General features: G+C 39.7%; 1 protein-coding gene across 2 annotated transcripts in view; it reads right to left on the reverse strand.

Moving 5' to 3' along the window:
• The window catches only part of MED27 (mediator complex subunit 27), a 205,366-nt gene that overhangs the window by 131,958 nt on the left and 61,272 nt on the right, over positions 1–12,136 (reverse strand). For both annotated transcript variants that reach the window (XM_058524347.1, XM_058524346.1), the window contains exon 3: positions 3,769–3,899. In XM_058524347.1, the coding sequence (XP_058380330.1) occupies positions 3,769–3,899 (131 nt within the window). The remainder of the gene's footprint in view (positions 1–3,768; positions 3,900–12,136) is intronic.

The raw sequence follows: 12,136 nt of genomic DNA on the forward strand, positions 1-12,136 counted from the left end.
CTAAGTGGATCTCTCTCAGCACCCTGCCCATGGCCTCCTTGGGTACTTGGGGATCATGTCATTAGGACTTGGCACACTTTACTATGATTCCCTGCTACATGTTTCTTCCTCTTTTCTACTCAGAGTTTCCTGAAAGACTGCTTTATATCTTATAAGACTGCTTTATATATATATCAAAATTATATCTTACCAAATCCCCAGCACAGTACATGGAACCAATCATTTGTAGGCCCTGAGTAAATATTTGCTAAATAAATAAGGGAATGGGGCTTACAGGCTCAGCCACTCTTCCCTCTGTGCAATGTCTCTCCTCACTGGCAACTGTGGTGGTTTTAAAATATGTCCACAAATTCTTTGACACTCCTTCCTTCAAAAGGGAGAGCTGCATCCCCTCCCCTCGAACATCAGTCAGACTTAGTGACTCATTTCTAACAAATAGAATGGGGTGGAACTGATGCCACATGTCTTCTGAGGCTAGGTCATAAAACGGAGAGCCTCCGCCTGGCTCTCCTTCTCTTAGATCACTTGCTCTGGGAGAAGTCACATGCCATGCCATGAGGATACTCAAGCACCCTGTGGAGAGGCCTACGTGGAGAAGAACTGAGGTCTCCTGTCAACAGCCAGCACCCACTTGCCCGCCATGTGAGTGAGCCACCTTGGAAGTGACCTTCTAACCCCGGCCAAACCTTCAGATGACTGCAGCCCTGGCTGATATCTAGTTGCAATCTTATGTGAGACCCTGATCCAGACCACCCAGCCAAGCCACTCCCAGATTCCTGATCCACAGAAAATGTGAGAGATTATGTTTATTGTTTTAAACCACTAAATTTGGGGGCAATTTATTATATAGCAATAGATAACTAATGTAGCAACCTTGGAGGATTTGGGTGTTGTTTTTCAAGGGAGTTCAAGGGATTTCCTTAAATGATAAAATTAGTTTATGGTCATGTTATGCTTATAACAAAAATTTTATAATTGGTAATGTTCTACAGAATACAACCATAACATGGCTAATTAATACGCAAAATTAAATATTCCATAAATCAAATTATACTACCATAAAACCTAACAACTACATTCAATAAATGTTGGGATGTGATACAGAACAATATTACAATACAATCCTTTGTGGAGGTTGTTTTTTGTTTTTAAAAATTATATATTACATGCATAGAAAAATGTCTAGAATAATATCCGTCAAAACCTTAACAATAACTTTCTCAGAGTGACAGGTTATTTTTTTCTTTTCTTTTTGGTTATCTTTGGTTTTTTCAAAATCTACAATATGTATGTATTACTAGTGTCCTATTTTTTAATTTAAAATTTTTTTATAATTCAACTAGACCAGCAGCTAAGTCTTACTGGTATTTCAATTCCTGACATCTAACACGTTAAGTGGTGCATAGTAGGTGCTCAATAAAAGTACACTGGATGTCCTTTAGATACAGATCCTGTCTACTGGACAGGAGTTCCATAAAGGATTCCAGGATAATGTGAGCCCAAAAAGCTCACTGATGTGAAAGGGCAGCAGTCAATTTTCACAGAAATAGGCTACTAAGTATAGGAAATCATTTCAAAGTTGTATTCTTAGGACATAGTAACCACTTTCTCTTTGAAACTAAGTATTTTGAGTGATTTATTGTAAATTTATAATGACAGTTGTGAACACTTCTTTTTTTTTGGCAAGAGAACAGAGTCTGTTGATGGCCTTGGTGCTTAAAATAGTTTCTAAGTGTCCTCATAATAGCATGTCACCTGTAAACAGGTTTTAGGCCAATGCAAACTAACAAATGGTGAACAGATGGAGTAAGAGCTGACTTTTGTCAAGAGAGAGTCAGCAACAAACACTTTTTGGCTCCAGTCCCATGGGACCATTAGAAAGTCTTTCACTTCTCGCCAAACATCTTGCCTCAGTCGACAATCCATGCAGGGAAAATGACAAGTTACAAGGCCCATTAGACTTTCGAGAGCTGAAAGTTGAGATTTGCAGAATCACCAAATCAACACATGAGAAACAACAGATAGAGTAATGTTCCTTAAGAAGGTTTCTGCCAAATAGTGAAAATTCTCTCTGTCTTGCATCACTCAAAGAAGCTGTCCCTGTAGTCTCTGAAAAATATGGCACCTGTGCATGCAGAAGACAAAAAATCACTTGTTGGGGGCTGGTTGATTATGTTCATCCTACCCTGGAAGCAAATGTTAATTGTGAAGAAAACTTGAAAATCACAGAAATGGTGGTCTAAGAATGTCCACCAGTGAGAGAAAAGGTCCCCAGAGTCATTCCCTGTGACTTCCTCAGCTCTGCACTGGCCTTTCTCCTCCTCACTCTCCCAGTCTCACCTAATGTCATCTCCTTTGATGACACTAATTTGTCATTGACAAATGACACCCCATTTAAGCAGTTTCCCCCACTCCTTACCATTCTGTGTGTTCCCTTCCAAAGCACTAATCATAACCAGAAATTACTGTATCAATTTATTCATTTGTTTAAGGGTATACTTTTTTTGTCTTTTTCCCCCAATAAACAAAAAGCTTTAGGAAGATGGGACCATGTCTGGCTTGCTCGTGACTGTATCCCCAGAGTCTAGGACAATGCCTGACAGATAGTATGCACAATAAATATTTGCTAAACAAACAGAAAACAAATGAGATCTTGTGTAAAGGCAAACAACGGAGTCTCATCTGCAAACGCTCCTCCGGACTGGAAATTTAAAAATGTAGTTTGTAACTGAAGATGTAAAGGAAAGAGGGTGCAATAGGAGGGCAGGCTGGGCTAGGGAATGTGTTTAAAGTCCAAGTCAAGCCTTTAGTGAGTGCTGCCCCTCTCAGGGGAATGTGTGTGCTGATAGAAAAGCTATCAGCAAAGACTGGTGTGTTCACATTTCTGACTCCACGTCGCTGAGTGAGCCTTGGCCCTCATCTACGCAGGCTTCCAGTACAAAATAACCTACAGGTAAATGGATGAATTAATTGTGGCATAGTCAAAGGAATACTACATAGCAACAAAAAAGAACAAACAACCTGGATGAATCTAACAGATATTATGTTAAGTGAAAAAAAGTTGATACAAAAGATTACATGTTATATGATTCCATTTATGTTCAAGGACAAGTAAAAACAATTGTTCAAAGAAGTTGGAATAGTGTTAAACTTGGGGAGGGCAGTGGCACACGTACAGACTGGGAACGTGAGGAGAAATCCTTCTGGGATTCTGGAAGTGGTGGCCACCTGGCTTGATCGGGGTGGAGCTACACGAAGGTACAGATACGTGAAACAATCATCAAGATGTACACTTTATGAACATTCCAGTATCTCTTATCCCTCCTATTGGGTAAAAGAAGAGCACATATAGTACTATTTAAAAAAGAACAGGTGAGCGTAGTGCTGATTCTAATCCCAGCTCTACCAGATTGTCTAGGTGGCCTGCAGCTTATCAAAATGTGCTCCTCAGCTCTCTCATTTGTAAAATAAGGACAACTGTACTCTGCTTTGCCAACTATGGGAACGTGATCAGGAAATAAAGATTAAGTTATGAGGTAACTTCAATTCCTAGGTGGAAAAGTCACACACAAAATATGTAAACCATGAACTGCACTATAACCATTTCATAAAGATCTATGCAAAATATGTTACCTATATGCTTGGTTTTTAATCTTAATAGATACCTTTTTAAAAGAAAAATAATTTCGCCAGAATAATTTTCCATTAAAATTTGCCAAAAAGAAGAGTTCACCCAGGACAAAAGTACTTTTTCAAACCATTACTCACTGAGGTGGTAAGACAAGAGTCGTGGGTTGAGCCTTTGGTCTACGTTTAGCAGATACTCCCATCTGGTTAGCAGAACGTTTCAATGACTGTTGATTCAAAAGACCAGATGCTAGACCTGCATGGTACTGCAACTGTAGGGAAAAGCAAAACAGAGAATGAAAGATAATACTTGCTAAAAGCAGGACAAGGGGTGTTAAACTATCAATACTTGATACATTTGTACCCCTTTAGAACATTTTAATAGTCATGCTCGTCTCTTAATGATGGGGATACGTTCTGAGAAATGTGTCGTTAGGTGATTTTGTTGTTGTACGAACATCACAGAGTGTACTTACACAAACCTAGAAGGTATAGCCTACTATACACCTAGGCTCTATGGTACTAATCTTATAGGACCACCCTTGTATATGAGGTCTGTCGTTGACCGAAACATCGTTATGCAGCACACAACCATAATTTTAAATACAGTTGCTATCATTTTGCTTCAAGGAATATATTCATAAGGAGATAATCAAACATGAAAAGAAACATGAATAAGGTTGTTCATCACACATTACATAATGATGAAGAACTGGAAACAATCTAAATTCCCAACAATAACTGGGAAATTGGTCAAAATTTGGAAAGAATTCGACAACACCATTTTGTTGAATTAAAAAAACCCAAACAGGTTACATTGTAAACAGAGAGAAGACACTTAAAAAGATGTTCTCTAAAATGTTAACAGTGTATTTCTAAGTAGTAGAATTTGGGTAATTTTTACTTTGTTCTTTATTTTTCACTACTATTCATATATGCTTTGTGTAAATGGTTTAAAAGCCTATGCCACTTTTTATAAGAAGATCCAGAGGGTTTCCTTAAAGACAAATTATTTCTGAGAACTCTTGCTACTGTTATATCTTGCCTATAATAAAAACTATATAACTCAAAGTCTAGTGCAGTAAACCAGGAGCACAACAGGGCTTATCACATGCAGATTCAAACATAGCATGTGTCAGTGTTCAGAACCACTGGGCCACTGTTTTCAATGGTTAAGATACAAATATCAATCATAAGAATAAGCTCATAAATATGTCTTACTACAACGTATACAAATGGATATAGGCTCACTGAAGAGAACTGGGTGGCGAATTAATTTCACTCCATGCATATATAATTGGAAAAACACAATGCGAGTACGGAAGCAGTATACTTCAAATGGGCTCAGGGCCAGCATCCTTTGCTTTGTTCCTGGACAAACTGCTGAGCTTCGAGGTTACTTAGGACAGATCATTTTACTTCCCTAGACCTCAGTTTCTCCATTGGAAAAGAGTAATGATACTGCCTAATTCTAAACCAAAAGGGACTTTTTAAAAATCCCCATTTATTGAGTTATAATTTACTTAAAAAGCACACATTTTCAGTGTACAGTCTGACAAGTTTTGATAAATGCATTTACCTGTGAAACTGCCACCCCAATCACGATACAGCAAATTCCATCACTGCAGAAAGGTCCCTTGTGCCCCAGTGCAGTCAGTCCCCTCCAACTCCTACCATCAGGACCTTATGATTTAAACTACAACTCATCATCCTCACTCACTGCCAAATGAAGCTTATATCCAATTTGACATGAGACAGTGACTCCTGTCTTCCTTTTTTAATCCCATACTTTTGTATTTTAGATCATAAGAGTTGTCACCAATCTCCCTATAATAAAATTATCCTTGAAAGGTATCCCAATGTTGAACAGATGTAAATAAAACATTCAAATGTGAAAATGCCAGCCTAAGAATTTGGATTGAGACCATTTATAACATCCAATATATTTCTTCTTCCCTTCTCAAATTAAGCAACGTCTTTCAAATACTTATTTAGAATTAACTGAACATACAAATAGTAATTCATTCGGAAGCTCTGAATCAATTTCTCTTCAAAATGCTCTTCCAAGGCATAGATTTCCTTTGCAGAGTCAGCTACTTTACAGCTCACAGTAATGAACTGGTGACCACCATATAAAAGGGGCTGGGACCTGGATGCAAAGGGTAATAATGTTCTGAAAAATAAATGGCCTCACCTAAACCCATTGGGCTGCACAGAAATAGAGAATGAAAGAAAACAAAACCAATTGAAATGATCTGCTTCTTGAAAGTGGCTATAAAAATGAAGATATCCAGTGACCCAGCAAGAGTGAGATGTCTGTGTTTGGAGCATCCGTATTGCTTTTTAACAGGCTCTTGATTTACTTGGTCTATTTGCTGTGGGAGCCTTATGGCTGCACAACACAAGACAAAGATATATCACGTTCATAATAAAAATGGAGCTCTGTTCGGGGTGGAGAAGAGGGGCATAATTTGGCTCTAACAACTCATCTTAGACCAATGAATTTTGCTCAAATTTGTTTTTCTCCTACAGATTTCTTAAATGGGAAATCAATGGAAGCAAGGGACAGTACAAGTTTGAAAGACAATGTTTCAAAATGTCAGCTACTTGGGTTTCGATCTTCCCCACCAGAATTTGCAATGAGTGCAATATGCATGGGGCTTTATGGAATTAAAGGGAAAGACAGCTTGGCAGGGGTCCCCTTCTGGCTCAAGGAAGCATCTCTCCTTTTGGCTCTTCTCTTCTTTGTATCTTATTCAGGTCCATGCAAGCTCAGCCATTCCAGCCCTGCTGACTCTGAGTGGACGAGTCCTGCTAACCATGCAGAGTGGCAGGGTGATTCTGCCCACCTGGCATCATTTTGATCATTTGCTCAAACAAACAAAAAAAACCCCCAAACAGCAGAAATGCATGCTAGCTGCTGTCTGTCTTTTAAAGTGTTTCTTTAAAACCTCTACCATCTTGGACACTCTCAACATACATTGCACCTCTAAGAGCACATGTAGATGGAAAGACTCCTCTTCCCAAAAAACAAAACCTGCCTTTGAAAGCTGACTCACAGTGATTAAGCCACATTTGTTAATCATATATACGTTTCCAGTTTCCAGGAACACAGCTCTGTCAAGATCTATAAGGGGCCCATGAAATATTTACCAAACCATCTTTATAATGAGAGAAAAGGTCAAAGTTAATAAAAGTGACAGGCAGCTCCCGTCCAACTGGATTTATACATTATTTAAGCACCAAATACTCCACTCCATGAAACACAGTTTAGATCTGAAAAGACTCTTGGAAAACATTCATGCAGCCAATGGCTCTAAAACAGCAGAAGGGAGTCAGAGCTAATCCAGAAGTTAACATCAAGAACATAGCATTCCCCAAAATACTGCCATAAGTTTTCAATTACAGGTTCTGTAATATTTTCTATAAAAATATACTTCAATAAACATACTTTGCTCCAAATGTCTGCGGCATGGAAACAACTCTATTTCAAAAAGCAACTTATCGAAGTTCTAATGTGATTTTTCTATCCAAGATCATTTTTCCACTAACGAGCAAGAATAAAATGAAAGAGAGTTTGAAAGAAAATAATCTATTCTTTTAACTTCCACATCTTACAGCTGTGGGGAAAGGCAGTGTTTATGTGGCAAGCTGCGGGGAGGGGGTTCCTTATTTACTGGTAAATTGCCTCTCAGTAGTAACAGTTATTTCAGTGTTCTCTGGATTCTGAGAATATTTCTCTCAGTTCCAATTTTGCTATCTATTAACATCAACCTTCTATTTTCTATGTCTGACCTAGGATTTTTCTGTCAGTTCTCAACCTAAAGTCCTTTCTAATCAATTATGTCTACTAATTACCTCTATACCTGGGAAAATTTCAACAACTCATAATGATCTGGGGAAAATACCATTTAGAATTAGGAAAACCTTGATTTACTGAATATTTTTTATTTTTCTATTTATTTTTTTTGTTTTTTTTTTTTAATTTTATTTATTTATTATTTTCCCCCAAAGCCCCAGTAGATAGTTGTATGTCATAGTTGCGCATCCTTCTAGTTGCTGTATGTGGGACGCGGCCTCAGCATGGCTGGACAAGCAGTGCGTCGGTGCGCGCCCGGGGTCCGAACCCGGGCCGCCAGCACCGGAGCGTGCGCACTTAACCACTAAGCCACGGGGCCGGCCCTACTGAATATTTTTTAAAGTAATGCTGTTTTAGTAATAACAAACATGCAAAAGTGCCAAGTGTTGTCAGTTGGGGTCTGGTAAACTCTAATGTGCAGACTAAGAGCCTCTGAATAAGAAATTACACTCTGGAAATGTGCTACTGGGCTCCACTGCTAACAAGAGCTGTGTGAGCTTACACATTTCACTTCCCTCTCTACAAAACATGTATTATATCTTCTTCAAGGACCCTCCTAGCTCTAAAGTTTGATTCCTCTGGGTTTCTAAAGCAGTTTCATGGGTATTTGGCTTCACCATAAAGTGGTGAAGTAATGTCCCTACAATTTCATACAATAAGGTTAACAAACCTTTTGCCCCCCGGATAGCCTAAGTCTTTACAGTATCTGCTTTTAAAGAAGTCCAAACTATTAAGGCCCAAATTCAATTAGCTTTAATATGCTTCAAATTACAAACAACATATACTGGAAGGAAATGATACGAAAGGAAAATATAAAAAACAGGATTCAAATGCAAAGTTTCTGATTTAAATCTTGGGTTCAGAAAATCAGATGAGCAACAATCCCCTGGTTAGTTCTCCACTTGCTTCAAGTCTTCCACATTGTTCTGAATGCTTCTACCTGCTCCAAGATAGATAAAGGATATGTTTTGCAACGGACAGAAGTTTGAGAAGGAAATTCATCATATCGATCACATTCAATATACTAATTAAGCCAGTGGCGTTCAATTGGGCCTTAGTACCTAAAAGCTGAAGTGTATGCTGGAACCTCCCCTGGGTCCATGGTACAGCATCTATTCATATGCAACACTATCCCACCCATGCTATATGGCCTGAAGCCCACTTTAAGAAAACCTGACATTCAAAAATCTCAAAACTTACAAGCCACATCAATCAAGGTTTGATTCTTCCCATCATAAAAATCACTTCCTGGGGCCAGCCCGGTGATGTAGCGGTTAAATTCACGTGCTCTGCTTCTGCGGCCCGGGGTTCGAGGGTTCGGATCCCAGGCGCAGACAAACACACCACTCATCAAGCCATGCTGTGGCGGCATCCCATATACAAAATAGAGGAAGATGGGCACAGATGTTAGCTCAGAGCTAATCTTCCTTAGCAAAAAGAGGAGGATTGGCAATGGATGTTAGCTCAGAGCCAGTCTTCCTCACACAAAAAAAATCATTTCCTTTTCAAGCATTCACCAAAGGCTTATTTAAAGGGAGATAGAGGGGGCTTAAAAAAAGAGTTCTCCTAACCTTAAGGTATGACTCACTTTATTTTTAAAAATCACTTTATGTATAATTACATATAAGTTTCTAAGAACACGAGCAAGACACATTGATACTTCCAGTAACTAAACCCTTTGGATGAAGAGTGCGAGAGAACTAAGTTATAACAAGTTCTGGCTGGCTTAGAGCAGAGGGCCTACAGGAGAAGAGATTAAGAGGCCAGGGAGCCCCACCATCTCCTCCACCAGTCCCTACAGGCCAGCTTCCTTTCTCCAAGCACAGAGCTCCTGTCTGTACTGGGATTTGGACCCAGGAAAGGCAGCCTTGTGTTATTTCTCGGTCCAGGAATGAAGCTGGCCACCTAGGGAGACACATCTTGAGGGCACAGACCTTACTACTGATTACTCTCTATTTTCTACAGTGTCCAGGATAGCACATTGCATACAGGTGAAACTAATACATCTGTCCACTGGTAAGTGGACTGGCAGATTGGGGAACTGCCATGGCCTGGCCTGGCCTGTCACTGCAGACAATCTCGAGAACAGAATGGCTCCATCAGACAGTCTTCTTAAGGCTGGCCTCTTACAAAAGCAAACACACTGCTTTGCTGGTGCTCACTGTCATGACCAGAGCCACGAAGGATCCTTTCTTCCTGTTATTCTAATTGCCAAAAAAAGCGGGTATGTCTGAACCTCTATGCAGGCTTGAGTTCAGGGAAAGGCATCCACAGGGGCTGAGCTTGGATTACTTCAAATCACAGAATTCTCATGTCAGAGAAGGGCCTTAGAGGAGCCAACCCACACCACCACCCCTACCCTACCCCTACCCCTACCCCAGCCTCATTTTACAAGAGAGAGACTCCACCTTAAAGAGGTCACTGGCCCAAGGTCAGAGTTCACCTTATATATCTTTTTCCTGTGGGAATAAGTGTGCTGCATCTCTCTAACCAGAGGAACTGGCATTTGTTATCTCTGCTTCAGCAATGAAACAGTTACTCTTCTTGGACAGGGAACTAGGCTTTGCTAAGGGAGCAGTGATGTTAGCATCACTAGCATTTGCTGGCTCTTGTTTGCTCCCATCACTCTGACCTCTCTTAGGCATTGTCACATGCTTTTCCCTTCTACTGACTCTAGTCATGTCTAAGGTGGTGAGTTTGGGGAAGTTTTAAATCCTATCATTTTAAGGTTTTAATATCACTCAAAGTTAAAAGCCATGGAGAAAAGACGTCAAGAAACCTCAATATTGTCAGAAAATCTAAATTCTAGACTCAGCAGTAACACATTTAACCTTCCCAGCAGCTTTGATATTGTTCTATGACGGGGCGATTGTGCTATCGTCTAATGGGTTTTTATAAATTCTTACTGTCCAGGAGAATCCACATGTATAATCTGTTTTTACTTAGGGATTCTCTCTGAGAATTTGTTTAATATATCATGATAGCAACAAGCAAGGACATTATCCATGTAACGCCACTTCCCCTGCAGATCACTGACCAAAAGAGCCAGAGCTGGTTGGCCTAAGTGAGTTGAAAATCCTTCCAAGATGCAACAGAACATGCCAAAGCTCAGAGCCCCAACTAAGGACATATGATACATGGATCAGTTCACACCACATACACTTGGATCAAGCTACACCCCACACAGCTGGGATGTGTGAATGTACCACGGCGGGGAGCTAATTTGAGATTCTCATCCAGTCATATTTCCCCTAAACCACTAAACTTTCAATTAGAACCAATATTTGTGCAAAACCAGGAACACTTCATCACCACTTTGAGTTGCAAAGACCTTTGCCCCTCATTATTGAAATATGTTTTGTTTCCAGCTAATGAGAAAGAACCATGCATTATGATAAAGCTCTGGTTCTTTTGAACACACCTCTAGGAAAGAAACAAGCAAGCCTGCCTGGTATTATCTGTGCCACGGAAAACAGCTACTGAAAAATACCATAAATCTAATTGTTTTGCTTGAGTTTTTATCTAAATATTAGATAATGGTATTAGCTTCTTTCCTCCTTCTATCTCCTAATGCTTCTTTCAAATAGTCAACGTTAAAAAAAAAGAAAACCTTAGGTTTGAGTTTTTATGGGTAAATGATCTTTTTACTTGGTCAAAACAGCATCAATAAACCATAAGAAGGAAGCCTCCAATTTATTTGCCTATTTGTTCTCTACTGGGAAGCTGGGTTTCAGGCCTTTCAATTACTAAGAAAGCAGGACACCAAGTCAGGGCTGTGCCTCTGCTCAGCTGTGGTATCCTTTACATGCTAAATGCCATTTGGGTTTCTTTTTTCTTACACATGAATCCTCAAATGTCCAAACTTCAAAAACTGTCAAAGAAGTAAACAGAGAGGATGACAGCAGCCTTTTTCTTTCTTAAATATCTGTAATGTTTAGGGTTGTTTAGAATTGTTCCTCTGGAATGTCCCAGAACTCACACCTTTATTAATAGGCCTTTCTCCACAACTGCTCCTATTTACACTACAGCTGTATGCATGTTATCCTACTTCAAAGATGCCAATCGGTTGGAAGAGATATCACTCATCTATCTGAACAGATTCACTAAAAAAGCAAACTGTGAATGTGGCTAAAAATGGAAGAAACAACCGTCATAGGTAATATTTGTAAAGGAAGACAGAAAGAAGACAAAACAAAGTGAACAAGGAAAGACGAGCAGCAAACATTAAAAGACAAGACAGACAAGCGGACATGAGAATTGGTGTTTCCCCGTCTCCCATTAACAACCTGACGTTTCACAGCAGGCTCTGAGCCTATCTGCCCCGCGTGCTCCTAGAGCAATGACAGCGTTATAAAGAACGATCATGTTGGAGGGTCATCTGGCCACTTAAGAAGATGCAGGCAGGAAATATAAACAGGATCAAAGCAAAATCTGACAATGCACTAATGAGAGCATTATAAAAGGATGGTGACAATGAATGAGAATATACTCTCTGAAGAGGGACAACATGGTGGCAATCTTGTTCACCTATCCTCCTGTTAGAGAAGAAGTCCATGTCAGATGGGCCATCATGTTCTCATCTCCAACTAAGCTTGACTCCGCCCAGAATAATTATCCATTTACACACTACACTCTATACCCAACAAAAAC

The sequence above is a fragment of the Diceros bicornis genome, chromosome 28 (assembly GCF_020826845.1).
Source record: "Diceros bicornis minor isolate mBicDic1 chromosome 28, mDicBic1.mat.cur, whole genome shotgun sequence".
In the NCBI taxonomy this organism is placed as follows: Eukaryota; Metazoa; Chordata; class Mammalia; order Perissodactyla; family Rhinocerotidae; genus Diceros; species Diceros bicornis.